Source organism: Ptychodera flava, assembly GCF_041260155.1.
Source record: "Ptychodera flava strain L36383 chromosome 3 unlocalized genomic scaffold, AS_Pfla_20210202 Scaffold_27__1_contigs__length_13241970_pilon, whole genome shotgun sequence".
In the NCBI taxonomy this organism is placed as follows: domain Eukaryota; kingdom Metazoa; phylum Hemichordata; class Enteropneusta; family Ptychoderidae; genus Ptychodera; species Ptychodera flava.
Genome location: NW_027248281.1, coordinates 6152021 through 6166262, shown reverse-complemented (window position 1 = coordinate 6166262; position 14242 = coordinate 6152021). Strand labels below are relative to the sequence as shown.

Genomic DNA, 14242 nt, shown 5'->3' with positions numbered 1-14242 from the left:
TAATGATGGTGTTGTAAAAGTAAAATTCGTTTAAGAGTTTCATACATTGATTTATCAATTGCATCATCAGTAGATGTTCGCAAATAACGAAAGACATGGACTTCCTTACCATCAGACACCAACACCCATTCCCAGAGATGATAACCAGGAGACGTTCAAAAATCCCACTTCGAATCTGTGCCAATATTTGATTTGTTTGTTTGTTTGCTGCCACTCACTACTGCAAACGTCCACGTGACTACTGTAATCGTCACGGCCTTTGTCATCATCATCTGGTATTTGATATTACTTCAAGTATAGCCAATTGTCAACGTCAATGGCAAGTAAATGTGAACTTCAGCATGGAGGTCAAGTTTTAGAATGTGGGATATTAATGCTAGTGTGAGTAAACAATACGTAAGTTACATTGTCTACATTGTCTACAATTTATTTATTGTGTCTCTGACCGACCACCGTTTCGTTTGCTGCAGTGATCAGTAAGTGTGGGGAAGAGTTCTTTTCGGGATTTCAGTAAATAGATCATTGAAGCACAATTGACGTCATCACAAATGCTCCTCTGATAGATTCATCTGACAGTACGTTTGTAAATTACATGTGTTTCCTCAGAAACAACACTTTGTTCTGATGACGTGTCTGTTCATATTAGTTTCAACAGTGTTACACGCACTCGTAGTCACATGACACCCACTTGAAAGCAAGCGCCTCCAAACGGCAAGAAATCCAGTCCTGTAAACTTTCTTCAAGTTTGTGAATAAAACACAATGTCTTCTGAACAGCAGTGGCGTATCTCACATATTTCATGCAAAACTACTTGACTTTGGCAAGGGCAAATTAGGAAACAGAAAGTTACGTCTGTTTTACGGTTTCGGTCCGCGTGCGTTGAACTTTTTAAAGATGGGAAAACGGTTTTCGGTGAAAACACACAATGTACAAAGTGTCTCTGAAGTTGTGACAAATATATGCATATTATATACGAGAAATATAATAGACAAATAGACAAATCGATATGTTTCGCTATTTTTTGTGTTTTTAATCCCTTGCCTATCTGCATTGAAATTTCTTAGTGCCGGCAAAACTTTGCAAGTTCTCAATTTGGTCCACGGTATCTCCCACGAACGTTGACCGTATGGTGGTTTTCACCTCCATGACAGTAAGTTGTTCATTACGCAAAGGGGAGTCTGCGCAGTGGGGTCTGGGTCATTGCTAAATCAGCTAGAACTCACTGTGCACCATATTTTGTTCATGTGAACGGTTACAAATACGCGAAAAATTACGGACTTAAGTCTAATTGTTATGCAAACGTGCATTATCTGGCAATCGACACAAGGAAGTATTTTGTTCATTCACTCATTACAAAGACTGCAAAGAGCTTCCCCCCAAAGAGGGGTAATTTCATTTCTCTCTCACTTTCTCTCTCTCTCTCTCTCTCTCTCTCTCTCTCTCTCTCTCTCTCTCTCTCTGTATACATACTGGTTTTGACCCTCATGTTTTTTTACCTTATGGTGAAATGTACACTTGTGATCCCTCGTTTTTTACTCTAGCACAACTATTTGAGGCCAAATGAGCACTCTTTGGACCTATCATTTTGTAGAAATCCAGAGTTTGTAAAGTATCTTTCAAAAACTATATATTTGAACACGTCTTGTCGAAGGTAGAACTAACTTCGCCGCTCTAAAGACATGGGAATCATCATCATACGAACTGTCTACGTCAGCCCATGGTCAGCCTTAGGTTGCGTCGTCAGTTTTATCCAGGTAACTGTTATGTCGCCGTGTCAAACTTCTCCATTCCGATTGATTTTAACGCCGAATGTTAAATTTTCCAAAATATGTTACTTTGAGCGTTGTCATTTCAAGTAACCCGAATTTTATTCGCACCTGCTCAGTGATACATGTGAGAAAATTATGATTCACATGTATTGCGTGGGCTTCCCCTCACCAAGTGTCCTCACTTTGCAAGTAGCTTTATAACAACTTAATTTCGGTTTTACTTGGCACCTTGAAACACCTTGTGTCCGTGGTTGTACTTGTTCCATGAAATACCACGCAGAAGAGAACAAAAAACCTTCGCTATGTCAGCAAACATAGGTAGTAGCAGGCAAATGAAAGCAATGTTCGGTCTATTTCCTTTAAGTGTAGATGTATATTTGGAAGTGTTGTCATCTACTGTGATAATATGAATAATATTAAGGTAGGCCACAAACAGAAAGTTCAAGTTTTAAAAGGTAGGGTTTTCAGAAAGTTACCCTCCCAAACTTCACGACCCTCCTCCCCGGAAAACGATTTTGCTCCCATAATTCATGAATTTACGGTGTCGCTTAGTATTTCTACTTCCTGTTAGAGTACGTTTTTATTGTTATTTGTGTCTCTTTTCAGCTGATTCACCTCATTCAAGTGAGTTGGCAGCTTACTTGTCTCGGCTAATTAGCATGTAAAAAGCTGTACTCGGTGTCTTACAGAGCATATCAACACACGCCATTGTGTGCTTCCAATGCCCTTGAATGCCAGTATAGTGTCAGCCATTATAAGCTCACTGGACGCCGTGTGACCAAAAACATCATGGCTACTGTGTGGATATTTCTGGCGCTCTTTTCAGGTAAGGTACTGTGTGGTTGTGTTCAATCCCTCGTCCACTGTAAGACGTCACTGAAGGTATTAGGGTAGTGTTACTATTGTTGTGAAAACTATCGTGAGCTACCATTGAAAATGATAATCGTAACGGTCGTGTCGCGTATTTCTCTCGGGTCCAATATCTCTATTGATTCATTCATTCACAGCGTTCGTACAAACGAGTGTGTCCAAACGTTATTTACCGCCCCTGTTAAAACAAGTCGGTGGGAGTGATTGTCTCTTGGTTTTAGACGTTTTCGAAGACGGGGGTTAAATATGCAGGGAGGGGTCTGTCTGTGCAAATAATACTGAGAAGACGCCATGTGTTAGTGCGCAGACAGTGACTCCATGAATAAACCTATAGCCTTTTACTTTCATTGACTTGCGCATATGAGTGTACATTCACTGTGCAGATAATTTTACAGAGATGTATCATCGTTTTTTCTCGCGAGTCCCCTCGGGGGGAAATAAAATTACTATATATCAAAGATATAAAACTAACCTTTCTGATTTGAAATACGTGCTAACCCAGGGTATGCAGTACCATGTTCATCGCGTTTTAGTTAGAGCATGGCGATAAACATCAGAATCATCCCGGTGACAGCCGTGAACAGCCCTAATGATTTGTACGGTGTACGCTCTCCAATTATGCGTTCGCCGACATTTTCTCGGCCTTCTTATTTATCAAGCCTTTGGTAACGTCGACAGCCGAAGGATGATATGTATTCATATTCGCAAGATTAAAAAACGTGTCGTTTATTGCAAAAGTTACACAATGAAATATCCATACTATGGCAGTGTAAGTGATCGCCTCGCTATCAATACGTGTACAAATGTATTCCTCAAACAAAATATCGAATTAGGCCTAATTGTTGTGGCATGGCGGGATTATGTTCTTAAAACGTTAGGGTCATTATTGACTTGTCTATTTAGTGAATAAACAATAGCAACCCCCATCAAATACCAAATAACGACGGCCATCATGTCGCCTCATTACGACTGCCAACTAATTGTAATATGTGCATGAGTCACAGCCCTTTTGTCTCGCTCGTACTGCCAGTGCTGTTGTGCAAAAGGTACACAATTGTGAGGCACATGACACTCACGTGACACTGTTATTTTGCCACCACTATAAGCGTCGACAATTAATAGCACCCTGTCTGGTGACCTAATTTAATGTGGCGTATTATGTATGTTCATATTTTGAGATGCATATTTTGGCATGCTCCTGGGAGCTACCACACGACCGGCACAATGTCAAGGTGAATTGCTCAAAAGCACAAAATCATTGTCCAACGTGTTGTTGCATATCTGAGCGATATGACCTTGTTCGTAAAACGGATGGCAATGCATATTATAAACTGTAAAATGGCTGTATTCTCGTGAGTAGCTATTGAAGTCTGGTTCATGCACGTATAAGCCTACAGTTGTCCTCTTACAGAGCGTAGCCACAGTAATTCTCCACAGACATTGGTTCCTTTCTCTTACTGTCTATGCTTTATCACAAAGTATCGGAAACGTTACACTAAGAACGTTTTCACACATCGACCATGACGTGTGTCCCCAACGGAGGAGGTACTGATGTTGATGCTTTTGTCTGTCTATATATTGCTATGCAAATCACTGAGAGCCTTGGGTGCTTTCTGCTCTCGTGCAGACAAAAGACGCAGACAAAAAGATCGTCGCATACCACAGAACAATGCGCCCATCCATATAAATGAAATGCTGCATTACTCGATCGCTTGCGAAAGATGGCCAAAATTAATTAATGACGGTATTAAAAAACCAGCATCCAACGGCTATTCATCTGTGTACATCGTCATTATTGATCGTATAATGAGTTTTTCAGTCACTCAGTTATTGCATAACTCATTAACATTCGAATACATGGCTGTTCCGACCCGGTCACGATATTCATGTAGCACTTTGACCGTGGAGGTAGAGCGCCATCTTTCCTCCCTACCATGACTATAAACACATTTTGATAGCTCAATGTTTTTATTGTCGCATGTGCTGCAATCCCTCTACTTTGTTGATCTAAATTATCTTCATTTGATCACAGATATTCTGTGAATTCTACCCACCCTTGACAATATCTTACTGCTTTATGGTAGCATTCATGTCAGACAGTAAGGGTAACATTCGAAACTGACCTGCAAAATGAAATGTGGATTTTAACTTTTCGGCACACATTATCCACAAATTTAAAAAGACAATCAATAAATAGTGAATTTTCTCACTTTTCTGTTTCTATACAGTGTAGCGTACACGCTCATGGCCGAACATTACTTTTCGTGAAATAGTTTGAGAATGGAACACAGTTGATGATAGCAAAATTATGTCTTGTGCTCGTTCTTGTTTACATGTATGTAATTTATTCTGCTAAAACGTAGGATATTGGCACTGGTCATTGATAAACAGTTCTCTTTTTGGAGAAGAATTACAATTAGGCCAATAAATAAATAAATTGTGCTGTTCCGATAACATGGTTTTCAAAAATAGGGTAGGTAGGTCGGCAAGAATTTTTTTTGCAAAATATTTTTATTTCTATATCTGCATTTTTAGGGGTTCAGGGCGGTCAAACACTTGCCACAACATTTCCAGAAAAACGTGTAATACATATAAAAGGAAAAAAACCATAAAAGACATCCTCGTTCAAGCAAAAATCAAATGCCAAGTAACGAACGCGTGATTTTACGGTTTTTTTTCTTTCTTTTTAATTTCCGTGTTTACGTATCTCTAAAAAGTTTATGGTCTGCAGATAAAAAATAGGGTAGGTCGGGTTATCGGAACAGCACAAATTTTATTGTTCGACCCATCCGTTCAATTTCCATAGCACTCCATACATACAAGCACTGTACTCGTGTAATGATAAAACAGCAATATCCAATCTAATGTAGATACTATTTACCACTTGCATAGAGGAACTGCATGACAATATAAGGAAATTGCAAAATAAAAAAAAAAAACATCCTCAATGCTGAAAAAACATACATTTTTATTCGGGCTCATATAACGAAGAAGGATAAAACCGTTTTATTACTATAGGGTTTCCGATGTGTTGCCATTGAGGTTTGACATGACGACATACACTGTGTCCATGTACGTCCATGCTGTGTCAAACTCGTTTTGCATTTCCACAGAGGCAGCCATATTTGATCTGCTTACCCGGCACTCAAATATGGCAGCCATATTGTTTTCAGCCAAAGATATTCAATTTCAAATTAGATGCTGGTAGTTATTCGCTAATCGTCATTAATTCAATGCTGCTAAATTGGGATCATTCATTAAAACAGTGGTATCCTCTGATGAATCGTAGAGATGCCATCATACATTGATATTATGTGCTACCTCCATGTCTGATAAATTGGATGCTGGCATAGACACTATGCCATATTACACACTTGGAACGTTTAAGTTTTGATAAAGGGTAAAATCAACACGTACTGAAAATACCTAGCTTATTACTACAAAACATAATATGTGAAAGTTAAGGACCCAAAAGAGATGTTTACGTCAGTGCGAGCAAATAAAGTATGAAGTTCACAAGACACTAATCTTTCACACAAACTACTAAACTGGCCCCCTTTCGCTTGGTTTTCTCGGCAGTAAATACTGGCTGGCAAAACCCTGCAAGGCTCACAAGTGTGTAGGCCATACATCGCGTTCGCACTCCACGATCTACGCGACAATCTACCGCTAAGGCGACAGTCTGTGCTTAAGTTTATTCATTCAATTTTATTCTGTTTTGATATTCTACATGCCCGTTAGAGCAAGTAAAACCATGGATGTAAAAAATAGATGGTAAAATTAACTATATACTCCCAAAGACCTCAAAAACCAAGATTCAATGCAACGCATGAACACACTGTCCTGTGATTCGACATATGTTTAGAAAGTAGACTGACCGAATTACCAGAACCATACAGGTAGCAGACCTCCATGCCAGAACAGAAAAGAACGAAGCCTAACAGAGAATACATGTCTACGGAGGATAGCACAAAGCTATCTGCGAGAGGTGTGTAAATGCTTTTTATTCATTCCGCTGATTGAAAGCTGCTGTCTGACTCACCATCGACAACGGTTACAGCATAAGGTTTTGACAACAACAATCCCGTTGCCATGACAGCTATATAGATATCATATCAACATTTAGTTAGCATGATTGAAAAGACAGACATACAGAACGGACACGTCACACAACGAAATCTGAACCATCAACTCCGGAGCCGGGCGGTCGGTTTATGTTGTCGAAACTCATTCGAACGCGGGATGCTATCTGAAGGGTCTTTCATAGTGGTGATTTTATTTCTTCGTCGGATATTTCATCCCTGTGTTGTCCCTGGGGTTTTACTGATACAGTAATTGTTTAACTGGGGCACGAACAGCTGTGTTCAGACCAGACTGATCGATCACTACATTACATTCTTGCAAAGCACAGTCTGTGAGTTAAAAGCGATTCTCAAAGCTTTCTGGCGCTGGAAGCCAAGAGTTGCCACACAGTCTGTAGTGAGGTATTTCACTGTAACAGAGAAAATGAACGAAATCTCAAGATTTGGTAGCTTATTTTGCCCCATGCTCTTGCCGATAGGAGTAAAATTGTCCCCTTGGACCTCAAAGCCCGTACGACCATCGTTCAAACATTTTATGATTTTGTTGTACTGTTCGAATCAAACACTTTCAGAATGTTAGTCGCAGAGTACTCTAAGGCATGGCATAGATATGTCTGAAGTTGTACATTATACAACGTGCACCTGAAGACATATTTATGCCACGCCTTGAGAGTACATGTACTCAATGACTCAAAATCTGGAAGTGTTTGATTCGAGACGTTGCATGGCTGGACACATCTGGCCAATGGAACGAGTGATATTGCAATGATTCATTCTAAAATCATCAACACAACTTAGTTGACCAAATACACCGTTATGATCATCACAGACCGGCTGCATACTTCCATAGACTATGGCTCTGATAGGTGACGTAACAGAGCGTATCGATATCATAATCTCATCCTAGATAAATTACATAATCAATTACTCAACCATACTTCCTTAAGTTAATAGTATGAGAGAAAAATTTTGTTTTTCAATATATTGGAGGAGAAAGTTTGACAGCAGCCGTATTGGAGGAAATGGAAACGGGTTTTCAAAGATACGACTTTATCAAACAAAGATAATTGATGTTTCACAGATAAGTTTGTTCCGCTTGTGGTGGTATTAAGACCTCATTCAGCAATTACCGCTTTGATCATGATTTTGTGGAAGAACGACAATGTAGGGCAGGAGTCGTTTGTTGTTTGAATAGTCGAGAGAATGAAAAGAAATGGTGAAGTACTTGGTCATGAAAACAAGGGGATGTGAAACTGTTCTGGATTCAACTGTGGGTGCTTTGTGTTTTATGGTACCATGACGTTTGTAGCAAGATTTAGTAAAACTAAAATAGGTTGTCACATTGCGGGACATTGTCTCAACCATTTGATGTACGCTGACGATATAGTCCTTATATGTCCCTCTGTTAAAGGTCTGAATAGACTTTTAAAAACTTGTAGTTATTATGCATCTTCACATGATATTGTCTTCAATGCAAATAAGTCAAAGTGTATATTTGTAATGCCAAAGCAATGCGGAATCACTCGAATTCCTCATGTGTATTTAAATGGCTCAGTACTTACTTTTGTAAAGAAACATTTGTACCTTGGGGTTATGTTAAATGATTTAGGAAATGATGTTGATGATATTAAGCGACAGATGAGGAGTTTCTATGCAAGTGCCAACTCTTTGATTAGGACTTTCTATAAATGTTCTTCTTCAGTTAAAATATGTCTTTTTAAGGCGTATTGTTCTGCTCTGTATTGTTCCCATCTTTGGAGTATTTACACTGAGAAATGTATCAATGATGTCAGAGTTTCATATAATAACGCTTTTAGAATATTGTTGGGTATTAGACACCGATTGAGTATTTCAGAAACTTTTGTCAGTCATTGCATCATGACATTTCAAAGTAAACAACGTATGGCCCGTTCTAATTTTTACGTTCGTTTGATGGAAAGCGAAAATCATCTCATCGCAGCAGCTTTATCTTTTGATATAATTCGACACAGCATCTTTTGGCGCAAGATTTTTTCAGAATGTTTTTAAACTTTATGTACTTTTGTTCCAAGTGAAGAGTATGTCTAGTTTTATTTTATTTTCTTGTAGAGTAAGTTTTTTGTGTTTTCCTCTGGTTTTATGAGTACGTTCTCGAATTAAAGAATAAATAAATAAAAAATATAATCACTACTTCCCATTTTAAGCTGCATCTCACTTTGGACGCATTGTTTTCAACTCATCGCAGTGACGATGGTTTTTGGGAAATACTTCCTCGGGAAACATACTTTTCATCATAATGCAGTCAACTAAGTTGTCATTGGTGTATGCTGACTTGGTAATCATATGAACCACAACATGTATGTTGTCACGTGTCATCTATGATGTCACGCAGTGACTCATGGTTCAAGTACAATCTTTAGGCAAAACATTGGACGTACATTACAAAATTTATAACTTGAAGTGATTGATAATCTTACAGTGATTCAGCGGTGTGAATTAACTGAGTGCAAATCCAGCTTTTTCTAGTAACAGCTTTAGCTTACCTGTGGATTCAAAGTGTCCGTGTCGCAATTGATTTGAAATGAATCGCAATCTTTATCGGTTTGAGAATTATGAATATGCTGGCTTGTCTAGAATCATGGACGCCAAGAGTTTCAGAACATGATCGACTTAAAGAGTTAAAGGAGGCTATCAACATTTCATGAAAATGACGCATCTAATGTACTGTACATGTATAAAGCCAGCGAGAAAGTTGTAATACAAATTAGTTTTGGGCGAGCGGAAATGATGTATACCTTATGTCTGCCCTTTTGATGAATCTCCTGTTTTATCACCTTAATTTAGAGCTGTAGTCTGTAATAGGTTAATTTATTGATACCAAAATGACATCTTTTAAGTTCCTTAAAAATTTGAACAAATATATCTAAGTCCTTGGATGATGCGTCTCTTAAATATTGTCTTTGCAGCATATTTTCCTCGGTTGCCTTATTATGGTCCGTAGTTGTAAATTTTGATAATTTTTTCAGTTTTTGTTTTTTAATGTCAACTTCATTTTCTTTTTCTACTCCCCAAAGCATGTTTATGTACGCAGTATTCAGCTTGTCAACTCAGCCTGTACATGAGTAAACTGTTGTTATTGTTGACAAGTGAATTCTGGTCCTGACAAGAATTCATATGCAACCAATAACAGTGAATTTCACACGTATAGAATATACATTGTGTTAAAGGCTAGCTGTGTAGTGGGTGTTGTAACATGCTTTCATTTTGGCGAGTAAAACTCGAGAACTTCCAATTGACAAACAAAACAAAAATAGCGAAAATATCATCAACAGTCACCCTTCTTTTCAAGCACAAGCCCACTTAACTGTATATTTAGTGTCATGCTGTCTAAGTATTCTGCTGGTGCTGACAATTAACGCTATAATTCTGCAAAGAGAGTAGTTTCCATAGAGTCTATGATTACTGTCAGTATTATGATTATGGTCCGGGCGGGTATCACTGGCCTCCGTCCAATATCTGACAGAACACCATGTCCTGCATATTAATGTAAGTCTATTTTGTCCTGCGTCTGCATCTGTGGATGATAGCAGACATAGGGATGGGTTCAAGTATTGCCAATAGAATGCAGCTGTTCTCCAGCTGCGGTCGCCTTATCTCAATATCCGGTGCATGAGATAATCAATGGTGCGTACAGATAATGTCGGCATGAACTCTGGGTTCACCATGACCATTGCTAGTATCGTCACGTACGTGTATCGTTGATGAGCTGCAATCAATTTGGGTCATACAATAAAGGCAAAATAGTTCACCGCTGAATGCTACCCTGCTGTAATCTTCTTTTTAGATGTACAGATGTACGGACTTGTATCTCGCTTGCATCAATTGAAATTTAGTATTGCGGTTACACCTATCAGGACTGGATGCGTTGAATAACGGCTGTAAACGAATTAAAAGAAAATTGACATGTCAGTATTTCCTAACACCAACTACCATCGATGGATCCAACAATAATCTTATCGGCTGATAATTTACCAAAACCGAGATAATAAGTAAATTATCTCGCCAAGGTTAATTGGATCTGAAAACTCTTCTTTATGAAAGCTTTGTCTGGCATATGTCCCCCGACATACATTAGACATCAGTGTACTAGTGATGTCGATATTCTAATGACGAATCCAGTATTTGGATTGATTTCATTTATGACTTGTCTGCTGATTAATTTATGCAGACTAGGACGCCATCACATTCATAATATTACGGGCTCTTTACCTTTTATTTTCCAATACGTTTGATTTACCCGGGTTGAGTCCATATGTGTCTAGACTCAAAACGGAGTGCATGGCTGGTATCAGACTCTTAACCCTTTCACCCCCAGTTCCCTGTATACAGGTCCAACTTTACCATAGAAAACAATGGATTTGGGACAAACCATGGTGGTGAAATGGTTAAAGCTCCATAGGCTGTATCTTTTGGCTATTTTTTCAGAACTTTTGTGGTTTCCGTACTTTTTGCTTTGAATCCCTAAACTGTAATTTAATGCCAAGTATTTAGCATATCAACACAACCTATATGAGTATAATCTCCATTTTTATTGTTGCAAATTGTATTCAAGTCCGGACTAGAATTCATTTGTAAACAATAAACAATGATCACTACACACATTTAGCGATCTTGACAAAAAGAATACTCGAAATTTCAGCATGGCAAACGGATTAGGGCCAGACACGGTAGTTGATATATAGAAGCAGAATACTGAAAAAACTTGCCACAAGTTACAGCTTAAGTCCCTTTAAATATTAAAATACATAATTCGGTTTAAAATTAAATTCCTTGAACCCTGTCAATAATTATGTTAGTAATGTATAGACAAGAAACACATTGCAGTGTTAGTGTTTGTCAAATAGACATAACTCGCTAAGCTGCTAAAGTGGTCTTCAATTCCAGACGATCTATCTATGTACGCTCAGTTCTGCATTACCATGGCAATCTCCATGGTATCACACTGGGTATGTCTGCAGTAATTTGTCAAATTAAGGTGACTTAGTTTATCCATGTAGTGACAGTTACGTGAATGTTGTACGGAAATTTCCAGGTTGCTTTAAAGTGACTGGATCACAGCTGTTCCCTGTACACTTTCTTCAAAATAGAATTATTAAATTTACGTACCAAATCCCGAGGGTCATTGGTTTTAGTCGGTATGTTTTGGTTGTCGTCATATAGTATAAATGGCATTAAGATTACTTAGATTTATAAGATCTCACCAGTAATTTTTTATCAGACGGCGGTGTAGCTATCTAAAGCTAGAACTGTTTTCCTTCACTTCTCGACTTTGGGCGATAATATTACCTTTCAAACGACTACGGTACTACACAGATATTAAAAACGCGGGGTCATAGAATAAGGTCAGTCACATAGTTCTCAGCTAATGGCTTGAATGATTCAATTCCTAGACAACTGAAGAGACTTGATCAATGGAATTCAAATATGTCTCCCACGTACAAGGTACACTCGTCATATACTGTGTAACCACATTGGTAAATTCACCTCTTCTGACATTCTTTGACTGTTCGTGAATCAGCGGAGGACAGGTCAATGAGTGTCAGTCGCGTCAATTGAGCAGTTCAACATGACAGTGTGTTCAGTTTATATAAACCACCATTATCATTCACTATTTTCTAAAATCAATAAACATAATCGTGCCCGACTCTTGTTAACTATTTTTATGATTAAACCGTTGAAAATAGTAAGACCATATTTCTTAAGTCTTGCATTTGATTGTTTTGTATACCGACATTTCCACTTAGGGAGCCTTCAGTAATTACAGGGGGTTGGCCGGGGGAATAGGGGAGGGTCACTTTTAGAAAACAGTTCAAGGGGGAGGGTCACTTTTAATAAACCTATCTTGGGGGAGTGTCACTTTTGACAGAAACTGATTTTATGGCCAAAACTTTGATTGTCCTTGTGCCATGTTTCCTGAATAGGAAATCACCAACAAAATACGTACACATTATCCACAAGTTTCACAAGCAAAGAAGATGCAGTGGTATCCTACATTAAACACCTTGAACAGTTCAAACTGATAAAAGAAAAGTGACAAAAACATATGCAACAGGTGGAAAAGTGTATATCAATTATCAAATGTACATAATGCAAAGATATTGTCAGTTTTATATAGGAAAAAAATTGTGCATAGTTCTCTCGTAGACCACCATGTACAGTAAATCAACTTTTCAGTGAAATTCCAAAATAAAATTTCTTGCACAACCATGGACTTATAACCACTCTAGTCTAATCAAAAACATTGATATAAGTAATCAAGCGCACATACATGCACAGATTTACCTAGTTTTGTATTGGAAAAAAATTATTCATAGTTTCATCATAGACCCCCATGCATAGTGAATCAACATTTTGGTGAAATTCCAAAATCAAATTTCTTGCACAACCATAGACTTGTAACCACTCTAGTCTAATCAAGAACAATAATGTAAATAATCAGGCATACATAAATGCACAGATTTATTTAATTTTGTACTGAAAAAAAATTATTCATAGTTTCATCATAGACCCCCATGCATAGTGAATCGACATTTTGGTGAAATTCTAAAATCAAATTTCTTACAAACCATAGACTTGTAAACACTCTAGTCTAATCAAGAACATTAATATCAATTATCAAGAGTACACAAATGCAAAGATTTACCTATTTTTGTATTGGGAAAAAATTCATAGTTTCATCATAGACACCATGGATAGTGAACCAACTTTTTAGATGAAATTCAGAGATCAATTTCTTGTACACAAATGCACATTTTACTTCCCAATTCAAGCAAAGTACATTTAAATACATTATCAAACATATATAACATACAGATATAGCATGTTTTGTGGGGATAAATTGTGAATAATTTGCCTGATAGACTTGATGTATTATGATTTGATATTTTTGGATGATACACTAAATCAGCCACATCTTGCCTTCCTCTTATAGTTACACAAAATATGGTGACCCTCCCTTAAATGTATGAAATACAATATCTCTTCAAAAATTCTTGCGGGATAAAATGTGACTGTCCCTCTAAAAACACCAACCCTCCCCTCTGTAATTTGTCACTAACATAACAATTGAACCAATTGTTATGTAATTAGCTGATACTGTTTCAGTTATTCCTGGGGAGAATACCGCAGTGGTTGGGAGGGAGGGTTAAGTTTTAGAATGTCGGACAAGGGGGAGGGTCACATTTTAGACAGGAGGATAGGGGGGGGAGGGTCACATTTTACGGTACAGGTGTGCGCGAAATCCCCCGGCCCACCCCTCCCTGAAATTACTGAAGGCTCCCTTAGGGAGCGTTCAGTTTTTCCGGCCGGGGGGGCGGCAAAATCTTGTCGCCGGTGTTCAAAAAATTATAGACCCCCTGCATTTTTCGTGAAAAAAAGATGACCCCCCCCCTTTGTCAGACGAAAAAAATTGATGACCCCCCCCCCCTCGCGCTGAAAAATAACCAAAACCCATATGTCAAATTTACCCGCATGGTTTGGATT

At 38.2% G+C, this 14242-nt stretch overlaps 2 protein-coding genes across 2 annotated transcripts in view; both read left to right on the top strand.

Moving 5' to 3' along the window:
• Positions 1-773, top strand: part of LOC139126552 (uncharacterized) — a 7976-nt gene extending 7203 nt beyond the window's left edge. Inside the window, exon 6 of the mRNA XM_070692624.1 lies at positions 1-773. This exon is cut by the window's left edge and continues 603 nt beyond it. The gene's annotated coding sequence lies outside the window, so the exon portion shown is untranslated.
• Positions 774-2356: 1583 nt separating this feature from the next.
• The window catches only part of LOC139126228 (xaa-Pro aminopeptidase 1-like), a 37772-nt gene continuing 25886 nt past the window's right edge, over positions 2357-14242 (top strand). The window contains exon 1 of the mRNA XM_070692276.1: positions 2357-2595. Coding sequence (XP_070548377.1) covers positions 2559-2595 — 37 coding nt within the window. The 5' untranslated portion in view covers positions 2357-2558. The remainder of the gene's footprint in view (positions 2596-14242) is intronic.